The sequence below is a fragment of the Bufo bufo genome, chromosome 6 (assembly GCF_905171765.1).
Source record: "Bufo bufo chromosome 6, aBufBuf1.1, whole genome shotgun sequence".
Lineage (NCBI taxonomy): Eukaryota > Metazoa > Chordata > Amphibia > Anura > Bufonidae > Bufo > Bufo bufo.
In genome coordinates, this window is record NC_053394.1 from 84,653,253 (window position 1) to 84,671,263 (window position 18,011).

The following is an 18,011-nucleotide window of genomic DNA, read 5'->3' on the forward strand; positions in this document are numbered from 1 at the left end:
CGGGGGTTTGGTTTAGTGAGCTGGGGGGGGGGGAGTGGTCGGGCTAGGGGAGAGGGAGGGGGCTATGGCAGGGAGAAAGGTTAGGATAGGTTAGGTTGAGTGAGGGGGTGGAGTTAAGGGGTTAAATAGGCAGGGAAGAGGAAGGCAGGGGCCATTTTGGGAAAGAGAAAAAGCTCCCACCCACCCTTCCCCTTTTTTCTGGTTTTGGAGTCGAAGGGATTGGGGTTGTGGTATTGGGAGATTTGTGGGGATTGGTTTTGTCACGGCGGCTTGTGGCGGTGGGGGGGGTCCTTGGAGTTGGGCACGGTGGAATCTGAGGACAACTGGGGGGGCCCCCACGGTGGGGGCTGGACTCCCAGGTGGACCGAGCGGTTGTGGTGAATCGAGGGGGGGTCATTCGGTGGTGCCTTTGAGCTGGGCGTTACGGCTGGAGGCAAGAATGGCTCACCCCGGTTCGACAGCTCGATGTTTTTGGGGCTTCAAGGAACTTCCCCCATTGGGGTTTACAGTATTATGTTATGTTATTGTTGTAATTGTTATTTAATAAACGGCTGCTGTGGCCATTACATTTCCAGTTGGTGGTCTGAGTTGTTATTGGGATTGGGGCTCTGTGGCGGGGAGGTGTAATGGTGGTAAAGGGGTAAAAGAAGGATATGGAGGAAAATGGAAGAGGCGAACGCGGATAACCAATACCCTCGTCATGTCAATCTGGATGTCTACATCAAGAGAACTCAGTGGAGCAGCCCAGGAGGAAAAGAAGGAGCGGGGAGCCAGTGCACGGAAGTAGGTAAGTCATCTTCCCTTTACAGGTCCGGTAAAGTGGAGGTGGTGGTGGGTCATTCTTGCACAACCTCTTTAAAATAGGATCACTTAAAATTCGATTCAGCTGAATCAGTCAACTGATTTAATTTAGGGAATCAATTCTACCTGAATTGAAAGTGCTGCTGATACTCTCCGATGTCTCCTAGGTCTTTTTCTCTCTAGTCTCTCACTTTTTGATTTTTTTCTTTCTTCGCTTTCTCTCTCCTTCCAAAAGTCCCCTGAATCAACTCACAAAAAATTCGGATACAGATGCTACTCAAATTTTTACAGAATTCAAGCCAAAATCAATTTGTTTACAATCTTTTGCTTATCTCTAGTGTTATATACATAGTGCAACATAAGGCGGGTATATAAGGGCCATACAGGCAGGTGTGCACAGCACAAACTCCCTTGTAACTCTCACAGAATTTTTTGAACAATGGGGGAGATATATCAAGAGTGACGTATCCATCCGCCAGTATTGATCTCCCTGCACTGGCGTGAAATGTTCCTAATTTATTAAAGGGGTTGTCTCATCTTAGACAATGGGGGCATATCACTAGATCCGGTCCACTGGGACCTACACCTATATCAAGAACGGAGCCCTGAAAGTGGTGGACTGTGCATGCGTAGCCACGCTCCATTAATTTTCTGTAGGACCTTCGCTTATAGCTGAGCACTGGTTCAGCTATTTTCGTCAGGCCCATAGAAGTGAATGGGAGCGGTGGCCGGTCATGCGCCGTGCACTCCTATTCACTTCTAGGTGGAGTCTCGAGTCCTCAAGCCACCACTTTGCGGGGCTCCGTTCCCGATATAGGTACGGGTCCCAGCGGTGGGACCTGCACCTATAAGACAATGGGGTCATATCCTAGCGATATGCCCCCATTGTCAGAGAAGAGACAAACCCTTTAAGAGGCGTATGCCTCTTATCAAATCAAGCGCATCTCTGCCCTGCGTTCACCAGAAACTGAAGTCTACGCCAGCTACAGGTTGGTGTAGACTTCAGCTATAACCTCTGCCACTTTCTGGCAAAAGTTATATTTAATGCAGCGGGCTGCATGAAGCCACGCCTTCTCCTGATAAGCCACACCCCTTTTAATAATCATATTGAGGAACATTTATTAAACTCTTTATGCCACTGTTGTGGTGTATAAAGTCACTAATTATGGTGCACACATGGCATAAAGAGCTTAATAAATGTCCCTCAACATGTTTATTAAATTGAAGATTTGACTTAAATCCCTCTACAACCCCCAGCATTTGACTTACCTCAAACATATCCTTATCAGGGGCGTAGCTACCATAGTGGCAGACCATGCAACTGCTATGGGGCCCATGGCAAGAAGGAGCCCAGGTGGAATCATCTCCTTTTCTACTGGAGGTGAAAACTTGGTCAGGACTGTACCCTCTAAAGGAACAACTTTTAGCACATGAAGCAGTGGAAAAAATGGCCCAAGGGTCATTGAAAGGGGTTTAGGTGGAAACCCTTCTGTCCTGTGTGGGGGGCCTGGTTTGATCCTTGCTATGGGGCCCTTACTTCACTATGTATGTCACTGCCTTAGGTAGACCTCAACTAAGCAGACCACGTGATAGGCTGTGCGTGCCTTGTTTATGGACTACCAGGGGAGTGCAGGAGATCTTACAAACAGTGGCTCTTTAGGGTTGTAAAGGGCCTAGCTTTGGACTCATGGACACAAGCATATTATGGCTCTGCACAACCTCTGAGTTACATAGAGCCTATTATATGGCCCCATAAACTTTTATGGGGCCCTATTGTACCTCCTCATTCCTGTGATGTTATACAGGGGTATATTGTTTTTTTTTCTGTTAGATTCTATATAAGCTCAATAGAAAAAAAACTGCATGATGAGAGCCAATCACTGTGAAATATGTTGCAATTTCAGTTTTCTATCTCAATGTTTGCCCTTGCAAGTAAATGCTATGTACTTTTATTTGACTCCAAAGACCCAGAATATTGGATTATCATATCCCATTAATATCGAATTAAAGGGATTTTTACTATATTTTATTAACTACATATACTGTATGTGCATTTCAAAGCAGACATACCATAGATGCACAGGGGCCCAGGGGATTTATGCCATCTTAAAGGGGTTTACCCATCTCAGACATTAACAGCATTTCACTAGGATATGCCATCAATGTCAGATAGGAGTGGGTCCCAGCGGTGGTACCTGCACCTATCTCCAGAATAGGGCCTCCAAAGTGAATGAGAACAAACCGCCCATGCACGGCGTGCTCTCCATCCATTGGAGAGTGCACCGCAAATGCACGGCCACATCTTCAATCACCTCTATGGGAGTGTTGGAAATAGCCGAGCCAGCACAAGGCTATTTTCGAAACTCCCATAGCGTTGAATGGAGGGTGATCTTCACCTCAGGAGGCCAGTTCTGGAGATAGGAGCAGGTCCGAGAAGTGGGACCCGCACCTATCTGACATTCATGCTGTCAATGTCTGAGATGGAAATACCCCTTTTAGCTTTTTTATTGTTTATTGTCTACTGCATGTAAGGACCTGAGCTAATGAACTGAATAAATCCCACACTGATAACTTTGTTAGTGAAACATACTGTAGAGGGTGCTTTATGATGGACCATTGGACAGCAAGGGGTCCAGATAATGTTCTTGCATAGGGGTCGTCTGTCTGGGTCCTTGTGCTGTTTGCTATCCTCTGGCACAACTCAGAATATGATGCTTACTATTACAATATACAGTTACCTGCGGTTTTATTTATCACAAATGAAGTAAATGAATGAATCAGAACTCGTTTATGTTTCATTTAATGCTACATTATGGATCATTTCATGATCACCTTTCATGGACTGTATCTTGATGATTATCACAGCACCTTTTTTATTAGATGATAGAACGATTGCCTTTTATTCACAGTATGACAGTTCTTTGCAAAATCTATACAAACATAAGTGCTCCATGCACATTTAATACTGCTGTCTGTGCTGTTATTATCAAATGTGAGACGTAAGACCCACCGATATCATTGTTGTCTCCTACACCATGAAATCAATACCTTTTTTTTGCTTGGTTTAAACTTTAGCTGGCTATTCTCTAGTTAAGTTCACAGTCATTGCTCAATAGATTTCCCTCTACAGAGCACCCGAGCACAATGGAAGTCAATGGGAGAACCCGAGCTTTAAACCAGGCACCCCCTGCTCTGAAGAGGGGAGGGTGTCGGGACTCTAGTTCGGCTTAGGAGTCCCTGCTTTGACTCCATATATAGCTAGGTCCATATATGGAGTCAGTGCTTGAGGACACCCCAGTGTATTTAAATCAAATTTAGCCTCTATTTATGAAAAGTTTTTGGTGGGATTTAAACTCACAACCTTCTACATTACATCCAAGAATCTGAACTACTACACTATAGAGCTTCATGGCCAGTTACATAAAAAAAATATAATAATAATAATAATTGACTTCTGCTGTATAGTTAATGTTCTGGGCTGTAATGTAGAAGGTTGTGAGTTCAAATCCCTTCAGAAATAGAGGCTAAATTTAATTTAAACATATATAGAAGTTTTTAGCCATAATTAATTTTAAATATATTATTATATATTTCGAATATATAATATATTATAATATATGTAAATATATTATGGCTAAAACATCAGTAGTAGTTTCCCACATATTATGCATTCATATATATCAGAAGTATGATTTTATCTACATTACAGCCAATAATGTTAACCACTATACTTTAGAGCTGTATGGCCAGGTACTAAAAAAAATTATTAGACTTCTGCTGTATAGGAATACTTACTACTAGTAAGTATTCCTATACAGCAGAAGTTTCATTTTTTTTTTGTTTTAGGCAATTAGTCATGCAGCTCTATAGTGTAGTGGTTAACATTCTTGGCTGTAATGTAGAAGGTTGTGAGTTTGAATCCCACCAGAAACTTTTCAGAAATAGAGGCTAAATTACCATGCTCGTCCAACACTAGTATTTATCTATTTTATTCTAACTTTTTTTAGTGTTTCTACTTTCAGGTGTGCAATACCTTTAATGATGCCATTGTACAGTATGATAGGCTATGGACACCTTTGGAAGTATTTTTTTATCATTATCTTTTAGTCGATTTGAGAAAAAAATTATTTTTCAACTGGTCTTTATTAAAATAGTCAACAGTTTTTTCCTCTACAGACTATTTCTCTCTGCCTCATAATGAACCCGTCAAGGAGCTGCTCTGACGTCTGGATCTGTAGCCCTTATCTGTACTTTCCTGACAGCTCGTAAACATTCATTATAGCTACATTTTTATCAGACTTATAAGAATTTGGCTTAGGGAACCTTTCAGCTGCACTATGGTGCGCTCACTGGAGGCAGCATCTTATAACTGCAGATCCGATGATTTTGTCGATCTGTCATTGTTGGGATGGCAGTCAGTACTCTTAGAGTACTGCCCTTTTGAATACAGTTTTCGGACTCATATCCTTGATGGAAATCTCTTCAGAGGTCTAAAATGCAATCTGAGGGCGGCGTTAAAAGTTGTTTACCATCTACTGTCACCAGGGATCCATAAAATTATATGGGCCCACCAAAGAGGTGCAAGGAGGTGGACACATGCAGTCTCATGGTGATATTCACCAAACAATGTCATGCACAGTGCCTACAGACCAATAATACAGACCTATAAAGACTCTATATGCTGCTATAAGGGGTCTGTACGCACACAATGCCCTGTGCATGCAGAAATTTGTCAGGAATGGATCCTAGAGCCAAATGTAATGACATGTCTGATTGACTCGCCATAAAAATTGTCTATGGGATTCTCTATGATTTCACGCTAATATTTTTTCAAGTCTGCATGTTTTTTATGAGCAGCAGGGATTGCTCATGCAGATTTTACATCATTGGCCCAATGTATTTCATATCAACGGATAAAAAGAGCCATGAATGCGTTTTTGTTGTTGGTGAAATAAAGAACAGAAATCGATGTTAGTGTGTATCTACCATGCAACACCACAACTCCACAACACTATTAAATATTAAATGACATCAGAAGGGCAAAACTTGCGTCGGGAAGCGGTGATGGCTCTGTAGTACTGCGGTCTGTATTTAATTGAACTTTCTCCCTTGTCTTTGCTCATCTCCTGTTATGTATTTAATGCTTTGATATATTTGCCATCTGACCAATGCATATGTGTCTCTTATATATAGAGGATTGGCTTTTGTTCACCCGAGGATTAAATGAGGGGGGGGGGGGGGGGGGGGGTGTTGATGCACCTCCCATAGTCACTACGGCCTGTTTGTTTTGATGGCATATATTGGAGATGTGAAGCTTCAAGGAGGGACTGCTATTTATTATGTATTTGAAATGTTGGTGTACTGTGTATCTACCATGTAGTTTATCTATTAGCCCCATGCCTAAACTACTATATTCATACAGCATACTTTCCTCATATTGCGGTTGTTCTGTGGTTCATTTTACCTTTATATTACAAATGTTATTGCCATTGAATATGTCTATAGATTAGATATATGCACACCTGATTCATGTAAAAATTAAAATTAATAATCATATTACTATAAAGTAAGAGGCTTATCAAAACTGAAATAGTTGTCCAAATGACCCGATCAGATTCCAGCGCTCATGTTTTCGAAGTAATTTTGAAAATGAAAAAAATAAATAAATAAAAATGTAATCTGACTGGTTGGTACGGGCAACAAGACCAGCTTTTCCTTTGGAAAGTTGAAATGAATGAGGCCTCTTTACTTTCCTATCCTCACAGTTTAAATCAGGCATCCTCAAACTGCGGCCCTCCAGCTGTTGCAAAACTACAAATCCCAGCATGCCCGAACAGCCTACAGAGGTATCAGCCTACAACAGGGCATTATGGGAGTTGTAGTTTTACAACAGCTGGAGGGCCGCAGTTTGAGGATGCCTGGTTTAAATGAATGTGAACTCTTGACTTTCCTAATCGCACTGAACTTTGGGTGTCCCCATGTTTCCAGGTAGTAAAATTTATTTTTTCACTTAAAATAGACAAGTATATGTAAGGTGATACTGATAAACCTGATAATCCTAAAACATGTGTCTGTTAAAATACTTAAAGTCCTCCAAAGTATTTAAGGCTTAGCCTGCAGAATAATGTTCAAAAAGTGTCAAAAATTCTGCATTTATGAAGAGGACCATCAAACATGAAGTATAAAATAGCTACAAAAACTACAACAAAATAACTCAACAATAACCATTTCATGACATAAAACTAATTGACATAGGGGATGTAGGATATATGGAACAAAATACAATAAAATAATAATAAAACCCGATTGTTCATTCACATTCTTTGCACACAGGATGGTTTTCTACTTGGAGTAAAGTGAATTCTTAGAATGTTCCATACGCATCTCCTCGAGCTGCCAAGGCAAAAGCAGGATAGGCTTCATAAGCTGCATAGGCTGCAAGGTCTTGTCCCAAGGCCACAGCTTGTTTCAGTTGTGTGGCGGCCACTGCTGCTGGAGAGCTGGCTATGGCGTATCCTAGAGTGGTAAATCATAGACAGCATGTGACATGGTGGACAGTCTGGTACAATAATTTTTTTTAAGAATTAGCATGTTTAAACAAAAGGGGTTTTACTGGTTCTGTTTACATGGACAGATGAATAGTACACGAGGAGCTTATTGAAATTAGACCAAACATAGTAATTACTGAATGGCCTAATGTGCATGGGGGTCGTCTGATCGGGTAGAATAATGATCAAATATGTAGGAGTTAAACAAGCTTGATCCATTGTTCCAGTGGAAGATAAACCACTCGCATTGATTTATTGCCTTATCACTAGTGTTGATCGAGAACACCAGTTCGGCTCCAGCATCTCGATGCTCGGCACATGGCGGTATTCGGCCGAATACCGCCTGTTCTCGAGCGCAATGGTCGAGTCTCCTCCTCGCACATTGATTGGCTCCCCGCACAGTGATTGGCAGGCCGGAACGCATCATCGGGTGCTATATAGCACCCGATGACAGGTGTTCGGCTCAGTGTTAGTCAGGGAGAGCTGTGCTGAGGAAGGGAAAGATAGTGTAGAGAGAGAAATCTTTTTTTTTCAGTACAAAAACTTGTCAGAGACCCAAAAGGCCTTTTAAGGACTATTGTTGTGTGTGGCACTAGCAACATATATTTTTAGCGCATCCTGCGCCAAATAGCGTGCAATAGTTAGGCCGCTGCAGACAGCAAGATTATCTGCACGACATCTCCTGTGTAACATGTGCGCATCCCAAAAATATCAGTGACATCCAGTGTACTTTTTCCGTAGACGGTTTCCAATGCGGACAGAGACATTAGCTGGGGTACATCTCCTGTGTAACGTTTCCACAACCCAAATACCTGTGATATTCCCTGAATTAAATTTTAGTTGCTGCTGACATCAGCGACATTATCTGCGGTATTTTTCCTGTGTAACGTGTGTGCATCCCAAATACCTTTTTTAATTTTTTGGTGCATACACTTACAAATCTTACGCTACTGTATGTGTGACATACTTCCAAGCATATATAACATTTAATATAAAGAAGGCGAGCAGTAAGGGACAGGGAAGTGGCCGTGATGCTGATGGTGTACGCAGAGGCCGTGGCCCTGGGCACGTTGAAACTGTACCTGCTACCAGAGTACAAGAAAAACAATCATCCACGATACCTAGCTTCATGTCCCAGTTTGCAGGACGGTGCAGGACAACGCTCTCAAAAGTTAGACCAGTGCGACCAGGTGGTCGGTTAGATTGCAGCAGATAATGCTTCCAGTCGGTTAAGCACCACCCTGTCTTCCACCAAGTCCAGTCTCAATAGCCAAGAGTCTGGTCAACACAATTCTCACCTCCTTCCTCCCACCATGGAGAGTCTTGCTAAACAAGCAATCCCACACTCGGATATTCCGAGGAGCTATTTTCAGCGCCATTTTTTCATTTGGGCCTCTCAACAAACCCACTTAAAGAGGGACATGAGATCTTGTGCTCTGATTCCCATACTCTTGAGCATCCACAGTCACAAGAAGATGACGGTGGGCAATGGCAATTAGTGTTTCACGAGGTGGATGATGATGAGACATAGTTGCCAATAAGTCAATGGCAATTAGTGTCTCAAGAGGTTGATGATGAGGATTAGACACAGTTGTCAATAACTGAGGTTGTTGTTAGGTCAACAAGTCAGGAGGATGAGCAGAGTGAGGAAGTGGAAGAGTTGGTAGTGGACGATGAAGTCACTGACCCAACCTGGGAAGGTAGCAAGCCGAGCGAGGACAGCAATACAGAGGGGGAGGGATCCGCAGAACCACTAAAGGCTGGAAGAGGCAGTGGGGTGGCAAAAGGGAGAAGGCGGGCCACACCAAACAGGCCCGCAACTGTTCCCCGGAGAACACCCTTGCAGAAATCTCCCTTGCCAAGGGGTAGGTGTTCCGCAGTCTGGCACTTTTTTGAGGAAAGTGCGGACGACAAAAGAATTGCAATTTGATAACTGTGCCATACAAAAATAAGCAGGGGCAAGAATACTAGCAACCTCACCACCACCAGCATGATCCGCCACATGGCATCTAAGCACCGTAATAGGTGGGCCGAATGCCTGGGTCCACAATCTGTGTCTGCGGGTCACACCACTGCCTCCTCTTCCCCTGTGTTATGTGCTGGCCTATTCCCTGTCGAAGATGCCTCCCGCCCTGCACCTGGACCTTTGCAAGCACCATCAGCGACCACATCCGCTTCCGTGTCCCAGAGCAGCGTACAAATGTTTTTACCCCAGGCATTTGAATGCAAGCGCAAATATCCAGCCACCCACAGGCCATAGCACTAAACGCGCAACTTTCCAAATTACTGGCCCTGGAAATGTTGCCATTTAGGCATGTGGATACTGAGGCCTTCCGCAGCCTGATGTAGGCGGCTGTCCCTCGTTACGCAGTCCCCAGCCATCCCTATTTTTCCCAGTGTGCCGTGCCGTCCTTACACCAGCATGTGTCCCGTAACATCAACCGTGCCCTGACCAACGCAGCCGGGAGCAAGTCGTACCCAGGGATGACACAAGTGCTACCGACGCCAAGGATTTCGGGCCCTAATTCCATCAGGGTTTCCGCCACCACCTAAGTTAGTGGCTTCAACCCCCACTTCTCCTCCTCATCAACTTCAACCTCAGAATTATTCTCTTGCAGCACCAGTCAGCCATCAGTTTGTAGCTAGAAGCAGTGTAGCACTGCAGTGGGGAAGTGTTAACAGGCCGTGCTTCAGCTGATCTGCTTAGGTGACAAACAGCACACTGCCGCAGAGCTGTGGCAGGGGATAAGGGACTAGACTGAGCTGTGGCTCTCGCCTCTCAACCTAGAACCAGGCATGGTTGTGTCTGATAATGGCCGTAACTTGGTGGCAGATTTGGAGCTCGGGAAGCTTACACACATCCCATGCCTAGCCCACGTATTAAACTTAGTGGTTCAGCGGTTTCTTAAAACCTACCCCAATTTGCCTGAGCTACTGATGAAGGTGCACCGCGTGTGTGCCCATTTCAGCAAGTCGACAGCTTCCGCCGGTCTGGCAACGCTGCAGCAGCGCTTACAATTGCCAGCTCACCGACTGTTGTGCGACGTGAGCACGCGCTGGAACTCGACGTTCCACATGTTGGCCAGGCTATGTGAGCAGCAGAGGGCAGTAGTGGAATACCAGCTGCAATTTGGTTGTCGCCTTTCCAGTCAGCTTCCGCTCTTCACAAGCGAGGAGAGGGCAGGGATGTCTGACCTCTGTCAGATGATGATGAGGAGGAGGAGCAGGAGACGGTTGCGTCCGCTACAGAAGGTAGTACCCATGGAAGTTTAATTCCATCTGTTCAGCATGGATGGGCAGAAAAGAAGGAAGAGGATGAGGAGATTGAGAGTCATCCTCCTGATGACGACAGCAAAGTCTTGCCTGTTGGGACTCTGGCACACATGACTGACTTTATGTTACGCTGCCTTTCCCGTGACCTACGTGTTTTACGCATTTTGGACAACATCGATTACTGGTTGTTCACCCTTTTCGACCCCCGCTACAGAGAACTTCTCATCTCTCATTCCTGTGGTGGAGAGGACGAGCAAAATGGTGCAATACCAGAAGGTCCTTGTGGAAAAATTGATCCAAAAATTTTCAGCTGACATGGCTGGCAGCAGAGTACGTAGTTCCTTGGGCAACTGAGGAGGGGAGACGAAGGGAACACACAGCATTTCCAACAGAGGCAAGGCAACACTCTCCAAGACCTGGGACAGTTTCATGACACCCCGCCTGCACCCTCACACTGATGCACGGCCTACTGTCACAAGGAGAGGAAAGTTTTGGAAGATAGTGAAGGAGTATGTAGCAGACCGTGTCAGCATCCTCAATGATCCCTCTGTGTCTTACAACTACTGGGTGTCCAAGCTGGACACGTGGCACGAACTTGCACTCTATGCCTTGGAGGTGCTGGCCTGCCCTACCACCAGCATTTTGTCAGAGTGGGAATTTAGTGCTGCTGGGGGCATAATAACTGATAAGCGTATCCGCCTGTCAACTGAAAATGCAGACAGGTTGACTCTTATCAAAATGAACAAGGCCTGGATTGCCCCTGACTTCTCTACTCCACCAGATGAAAGCGGCTGAACATAAAGGCACTTTTAATGTGTTTTTTATAATGTACTGAATACACTGTATTCCCATGCACCCCTTCCACCACAAAAAAAAAGTTTCAATCTTCCTTTTCTCGTCGTCCTCCTCCTCCTCTTGCATCATATCAACATGCTTATTAGTCTGCAATCGCTCCTAATGCCCTCGCTCAACCATAATGTTTTACAGGGTCAGCTCACCAGCAGGTCCTCACCTACAATCTTTTAGAAGGTCAGCTCACCTGCACTGGCATGTAAAGTTTTAGAGGGTGAGCTCACCAGTAGGCCCTCACCTACAATCTTTTAGAGGGTCAGCTCACCTGCAGGCCCTCGCATATAATGTTTTAGATAGTCAGCTCACCAGCAGGCCCTCAACCATAATGCTTTACGGGGTCAGCTCACCAGCAGGCCCTCACCTACAATCTTTTAGAGGGACAGCTCACCTGCAGGCCCTCGAATGTAATGTTTTAGAGGGTAAGCTCACCTGCAGGCCCTTGTAAGTAATGTTTTAGAGGGTCAGCTCATCTGCAGGCCCTCAACCATAAAGTTTTATAGGGTCAGCTCACCTGAAGGTCCTCGCATGTAATGTTTTAGAGGGTAAACTCACCAGCAGGACCTCACCTACAATCTTTTAGAGGGTCAGCTCACCTGCAGCCCCTCACCTACAATCTTTTAGAGGGTCAGCTCACCTGCAGGCCCTCACATGTAATGTTTAAGAGGGTCAGCTCACCAGCAGGCCCTCAACCATAATGTTTTACAAGATCAGCTCACCAGCAGGCCCTCACCTACAATCTTTTAGAGGGTCAGCTCACCTGCAGGCTCTCACCTACACTCTTTTAAAGGGTCAGCTCACCTGCAGGCTCTCACCTACACTCTTTTAAAGGGTCAGCTCACCAGCATGCCCTCACCTACAATCTTTTATAGGGTCAGCTCACCTGCAGGCCCTCCCATGTAATGTTTTAGAGGGTCAGCTCACCAGCAGGCCCTCAACCATAATGTTTTACAAGATCAGCTCACCAGCAGGCTCTCACCTACAATCTTTTAGAGGGTCAGCTCACCTGCTTGCCTTAGTATATAATATTTTAGAGGGTCAGATCACCGGCAGGCCCTCAACTACAATCTTTTAGATTTTCAGCTCACCTGCTTGCCCTCGCATATAATGTTTTTGAGGGTCAGCTCACCTGCAGGCCATCAACCATAATGTTTTACAGGGTCAGTTCCCCAGCAGGCCCTCACCTACAATCTTTTAGAGGGTCATCTCACCAGCAGGCCCTCGCATATAATGTTTTAGAGGGTCAGCTCACCAGCAGGCCCTCAACTACAATCTTTTACATTTTCAGCTCACCTGCAGGCCCTCGCATATAATGTTTTTGAGGGTCAGCTCACCAGCAGGCCCTCAACCATAATGTTTTACAGGGTCAACTCATCAGCAGGCACTCGCTAATAATTTTTTCGATGCTCAGATCACCAGCAGGCACTCGCCCCTAATGTTTTAGATGGTCAGGTCAGCAGCAGGCCCTCACCTACAATCTTTTAGAGGGTCAGCTGACCTGCAGGCCCTCGCATATAATGTTTTAGAGGGTCAGCTCACCTGCAGGCCCTCGCATGTAATGTTTTAGAGGGGCAGCTCACCAGTAGGCCCTCAACTGTAATGTTTTACAGGGTCAGCTCACCAGCAGGCCCTCACCTACAATCTTTTATAGGGTCAACTCACCTGCAGGCCCTCGCATGTAATGTTTTAGAGGGTGAGCTCACCAGCAGGCCCTTGCCTACAATCTTTTAGAGGGTGAGCTCACCTGCAGGCCCTCGCATGTAATGTTTTAGAGGGTCAGCTCACCAGCAGGCCCTCAATCATAATGTTTTACAAGGTCAGCTCACCATCAGGCCCTCACCTACAATCTTTTAGATGGTCAGCTCACCTGGATGCCCCTCACATATGTTTTAGAGGGTCAGCTCACCAGCAGTCCCTCACCTACAATCTTTTAGAGGGTCAGCTCACCTGCAGGCCCTCAACCATAATGTTTTACAAGATCAGCTCACCAGCAGGCCCTCACCTACAATCTTTTAGAGGGTCAGCTCACCTGCAGGGCCTCACATATAATGTTTTAGAGGGTCAGCTCACCAGCAGGCCCTCACCTACAATCTTTTAGAGGATCAGCTCAATCAAAGGCCCTCGCATATAATGTTTTAGAGGGTCCGCTCGCCAGCAGGCCCTCACCTACAATCTTTTAGAGGGTCAGCTCACCTGCTTGCCTTAGTATATAATATTTTAGAGGGTCAGATCACCGGCAGGCCCTCAACTACAATCTTTTAGATTTTCAGCTCACCTGCAGGCCCTCGCATATAATGTTTTAGAGGGTCAGCTCACCTGCAGGCCCTTATCTACTCCTTTTAGATATTCAGCTCACCTGCAGGCCCTCGCATATAATATTTTTAGAGGGTCAGCTCACCAGCAGGCCATCAACCATAATGTTTTACAGGGTCAGTTCACCAACAAGCCCTTGCCTACAATCTTTTAGAGGGTCATCTCACCAGCAGGCCCTCGCATATAATGTTTTTGAGGGTCAGCTCACCAGCAGGCCCTCAACCATAATGTTTACAGGGTCAGCTCACCAGCAGGCACTCGTTAATAGTGTTTTTAATGCTCAGATCAGCAGCAGGCACTCACCCCTAATGTTTTAGATGGTCAGCTCAGCAGCAGGCCCTCACCTACAATCTTTTATAGGGTCAGCTCATCTGCAGGTCCTCACATATAATGTTTTAGAGGGTCAGCTTACCTGCAGGCCCTCGCATGTAATGTTTTAGAGGGGCAGCTCATCAGCAGGCCCTCAACTATAATGTTTTACAGGGTCAGCTCACCAGCAGGCCCTCACCTACAATCTTTTATAGGGTCAACTCACCTGCAGGCCCTGGCATTTAATGTTTTAGAGGGTGAGCTCACCAGCAGGCCCTCGCTTTCAATCTTTTAGAGGGTCAGCTCACCTGCAGGCCCTCGCATGTAATGTTTTAGAGGGTGAGCTCAACTGCAGGCCCTTGCATGTAATGTTTTAGAGGGTCAGCTCACCAGCAGACCCTCAACCATAATGTTTTACAGGGTCAGCTCACCAGCATGCCCTCACCTACAATCTTTTAGAGGGTCAGCTCCCCTGCAAGCCCTCACATATAATGTTTCTGAGGGTCAGCTCACCAGCAGGCCCTCAACCATAAAGATTTACAGGATCAGCTCTCCAGCAGGCACTCGCCCATAATTTTTTCAATGGTCAGCTCAGCAGCAGGCACTCGCCCATAATTTTTTCGATGCTTAGATCAGCAGCATGCACTCGCCCCAATGTTTTAGCGAGTCAACTCTGCAGCAAACCCTCACCCCTAATGTTTTAGATGGTCAGCTCAGCAGCAGGCCCTCGCCCGTAATGTTTTAGAGGGTCAACAGCAGGCCCTTGCTCCTGATGTTTTTGAGGGTCACCAGCAGGTCAGCAATCATAATTTTTCAAGGGTGTATGATGCCCTCCTTTATGTGTAATAAAGGGTGTATTGTAGTGCCGGTTCCTTGTGATTTTTGGAAGACCTTTCACTTAGTGCATAGGCTTTATGAGTGTAGGAGTCCCACCACCTGAACAATTGTACCACTTTGCTGCTTCACAGTAATAATGCCCACTGTGCCCCCTTCATTGTAGTAATGCCCATTGTGCCCCCTTCACATTAGTAATGCCCTCTGTGCCCCTTCAAAGTAGTAATGCCCTCTGTGCCCCCTCCATAGTAGAAATGCCCTCTGTGCCCCCTCCATAGTAATAAAGACCTCTGTGCCCCCTCCATAGTAATAGAGTCCTCTGTGCACCCTCCATAGTAATAAAGACCTCTGTGCCCCCTCCATAGTAATAAAGTCCTCTGTGCCCTTCCATAGTAATAAAGTCCTCTGTGCCTCCTCCATAGAAATAAAGTCCTCAGTGCCCCCTCCATTGTAATAAAGACCTCCATGCCCCCTTCATAGTAATAAAGTCTTCCGTGCCCCCTCCATAGTAATACAGGGAGTGCAGAATTATTAGGCAAGTTGTATTTTTGAGGATTAATTTTATTATTGAACAACAACCATGTTCTCAATGAACCCAAAAAACTCATTAATATCAAAGCTGAATATTTTTGGAAGTAGTTTTTAGTTTGTTTTTAGTTTTAGCTATTTTAGGGGGATATCTGTGTGTGCAGGTGACTATTACTGTGCATAATTATTAGGCAACTTAACAAAAAACAAATATATACCCATTTCAATTATTTATTTTTACCAGTGAAACCAATATAACATCTCAACATTCACAAATATACATTTCTGACATTCAAAAACAAAACAAAAACAAATCAGTGACCAATATAGCCACCTTTCTTTGCAAGGACACTCAAAAGCCTGCCATCCATGGATTCTGTCAGTGTTTTGATCTGTTCACCATCAACATTGCGTGCAGCAGCAACCACAGCCTCCCAGACACTGTTCAGAGAGGTGTACTGTTTTCCCTCCTTGTAAATCTCACATTTGATGATGGACCACAGGTTCTCAATGGGGTTCAGATCAGGTGAACAAGGAGGCCATGTCATTAGATTTTCTTCTTTTATACCCTTTCTTGCCAGCCACGCTGTGGAGTACTTGGACGCGTGTGATGGAGCATTGTCCTGCATGCAAATCATGTTTTTCTTGAAGGATGCAGACTTCTTCCTGTACCACTGCTTGAAGAAGGTGTCTTCCAGAAACTGGCAGTAGGACTGGGAGTTGAGCTTGACTCCATCCTCAACCCGAAAAGGCCCCACAAGCTCATCTTTGATGATACCAGCCCAAACCAGTACTCCACCTCCACCTTGCTGGCGTCTGAGTCGGACTGGAGCTCTCTGCCCTTTACCAATCCAGCCACGGGCCCATCCATCTGGCCCATCAAGACTCACTCTCATTTCATCAGTCCATAAAACCTTCGAAAAATCAGTCTTGAGATATTTCTTGGCCCAGTCTTGACGTTTCAGCTTGTGTGTCTTGTTCAGTGGTGGTCGTCTTTCAGCCTTTCTTACCTTGGCCATGTCTCTGAGTATTGCACACCTTGTGCTTTTGGGCACTCCAGTGATGTTGCAGCTCTGAAATATGGCCAAACTGGTGGCAAGTGGCATCTTGGCAGCTGCACGCTTGACTTTTCTCAGTTCATGGGCAGTTATTTTGCGCCTTGGTTTTTCCACACGCTTCTTGCGACCCTGTTGACTATTTTGAATGAAACGCTTGATTGTTTGATGATCACGCTTCAGAAGCTTTGCAATTTTAAGAGTGCTGCATCCCTCTGCAAGATATCTCACTATTTTTGACTTTTCTGATCATGTCAAGTCCTTCTTTTGACCCATTTTGCCAAAGGAAAGGAAGTTGCCTAATAATTATGCACACCTAATATAGGGTGTTGATGTCATTAGACCACACCCCTTCTCATTACAGAGATGCACATCACCTAATATGCTTAATTGGTAGTAGGCTTTCGAGCCTATACAGCTTGGAGTAAGACAACATGCATAAAGAGGATGATGTGGTCAAAATACTCATTTGCCTAATAATTCTGCACGCAGTGTAGAGTCCTCTGTGCCCCTCCATAGTAATAAAGACCTCTGTGCCCCCTCCATAGTAATAAAGTTCTCTGTGACCCCTCTGTATTAAAAACAAGAAAGCACGGTAACTACTTACCTTGTCCTGCTCCTGAAGTACACATACCTCTCTTCCCTGCAGGCACAGATTGCGCTGCAGCACTGTGTGGGCAGAGCCTATGCAGATTACTGGGCTGCAGGCTCCGCCCACACAGGCCGGCAGCACGATCCGTGCCTACAGGATGAATGGTGGAGCGGGGAGAAGTCTTCCTGCTTCACCATTCAGATCGTGGCTGGCATGAAGGAGAGGAGGAACGTGGGGAGCTGAGGTGTGAGTGACAGGACCGCAGCTCCCAGCGCTCCATCAATGAGCACTTCCATCTGTATTGATGGAAGCGCTCATTGCTTTTGGCTTCTGGCAGCTGTGCTGTGGGCCCCGGCACTTGCCCGGGTATGCAGGGTGCTGACGCCGGCCTTGTTTCTATACATTTCTGACCTTTTCTTATGAACCAGACACCCTCCCCTCTTCAGAGCAGGGGGTGCCTGGTTTAATGCTCGGGTTCTCCCATTTACTTCCATTGTACTCGGGTGCTCGGTAGAGCACCCGAGCATCCCGAGGTGTTCGACCTGAGCACTCGAACACCCGAGCACTTTGGTGCTCAATCAACACTACTTATCACCATTGAAATAAATATACATGCTTGGAATCTGGATAGGTAATCAGTATCTGATAAGAGGGGGTCCGACACCTGGGACACCCGCCAATCAGCTGTTTGAGAAGGTACCGGTGCTCACAGTTCTTTTCCTTAATTCTCTGTCCATCTAACTCAGGTGGTCGGTCATACATGCTCAGTTCCGTCCTTCAACTCCATCTTCTGTTAGGAGCTGTAACAGTTACAGGGAGAGAACTGTGCCAGAAAGAACATGCCCCCAGCTTGAAATAAATGGGGGAAGCTCTGGATCCGTTTGATTTACGGGCTGGTTCTAGCTTTGT

At 45.6% G+C, this 18,011-nt stretch overlaps 1 protein-coding gene across 3 annotated transcripts in view; it reads right to left on the reverse strand.

Annotated features, from left to right (window-relative positions):
* Positions 1 to 6,728: 6,728 nt before the first annotated feature.
* A1CF (APOBEC1 complementation factor) overlaps positions 6,729 to 18,011 on the reverse strand; it is a 129,498-nt gene continuing 118,215 nt past the window's right edge. For 2 of the 3 annotated variants that reach the window (XM_040434791.1, XM_040434788.1), the window contains exon 12: positions 7,166 to 7,317. In XM_040434791.1, the coding sequence (XP_040290725.1) occupies positions 7,166 to 7,317 (152 nt within the window). Of the gene's footprint in view, positions 7,318 to 18,011 lie in introns of all 3 variants that reach the window. The other variant, XM_040434789.1, reaches the window with a different exon arrangement.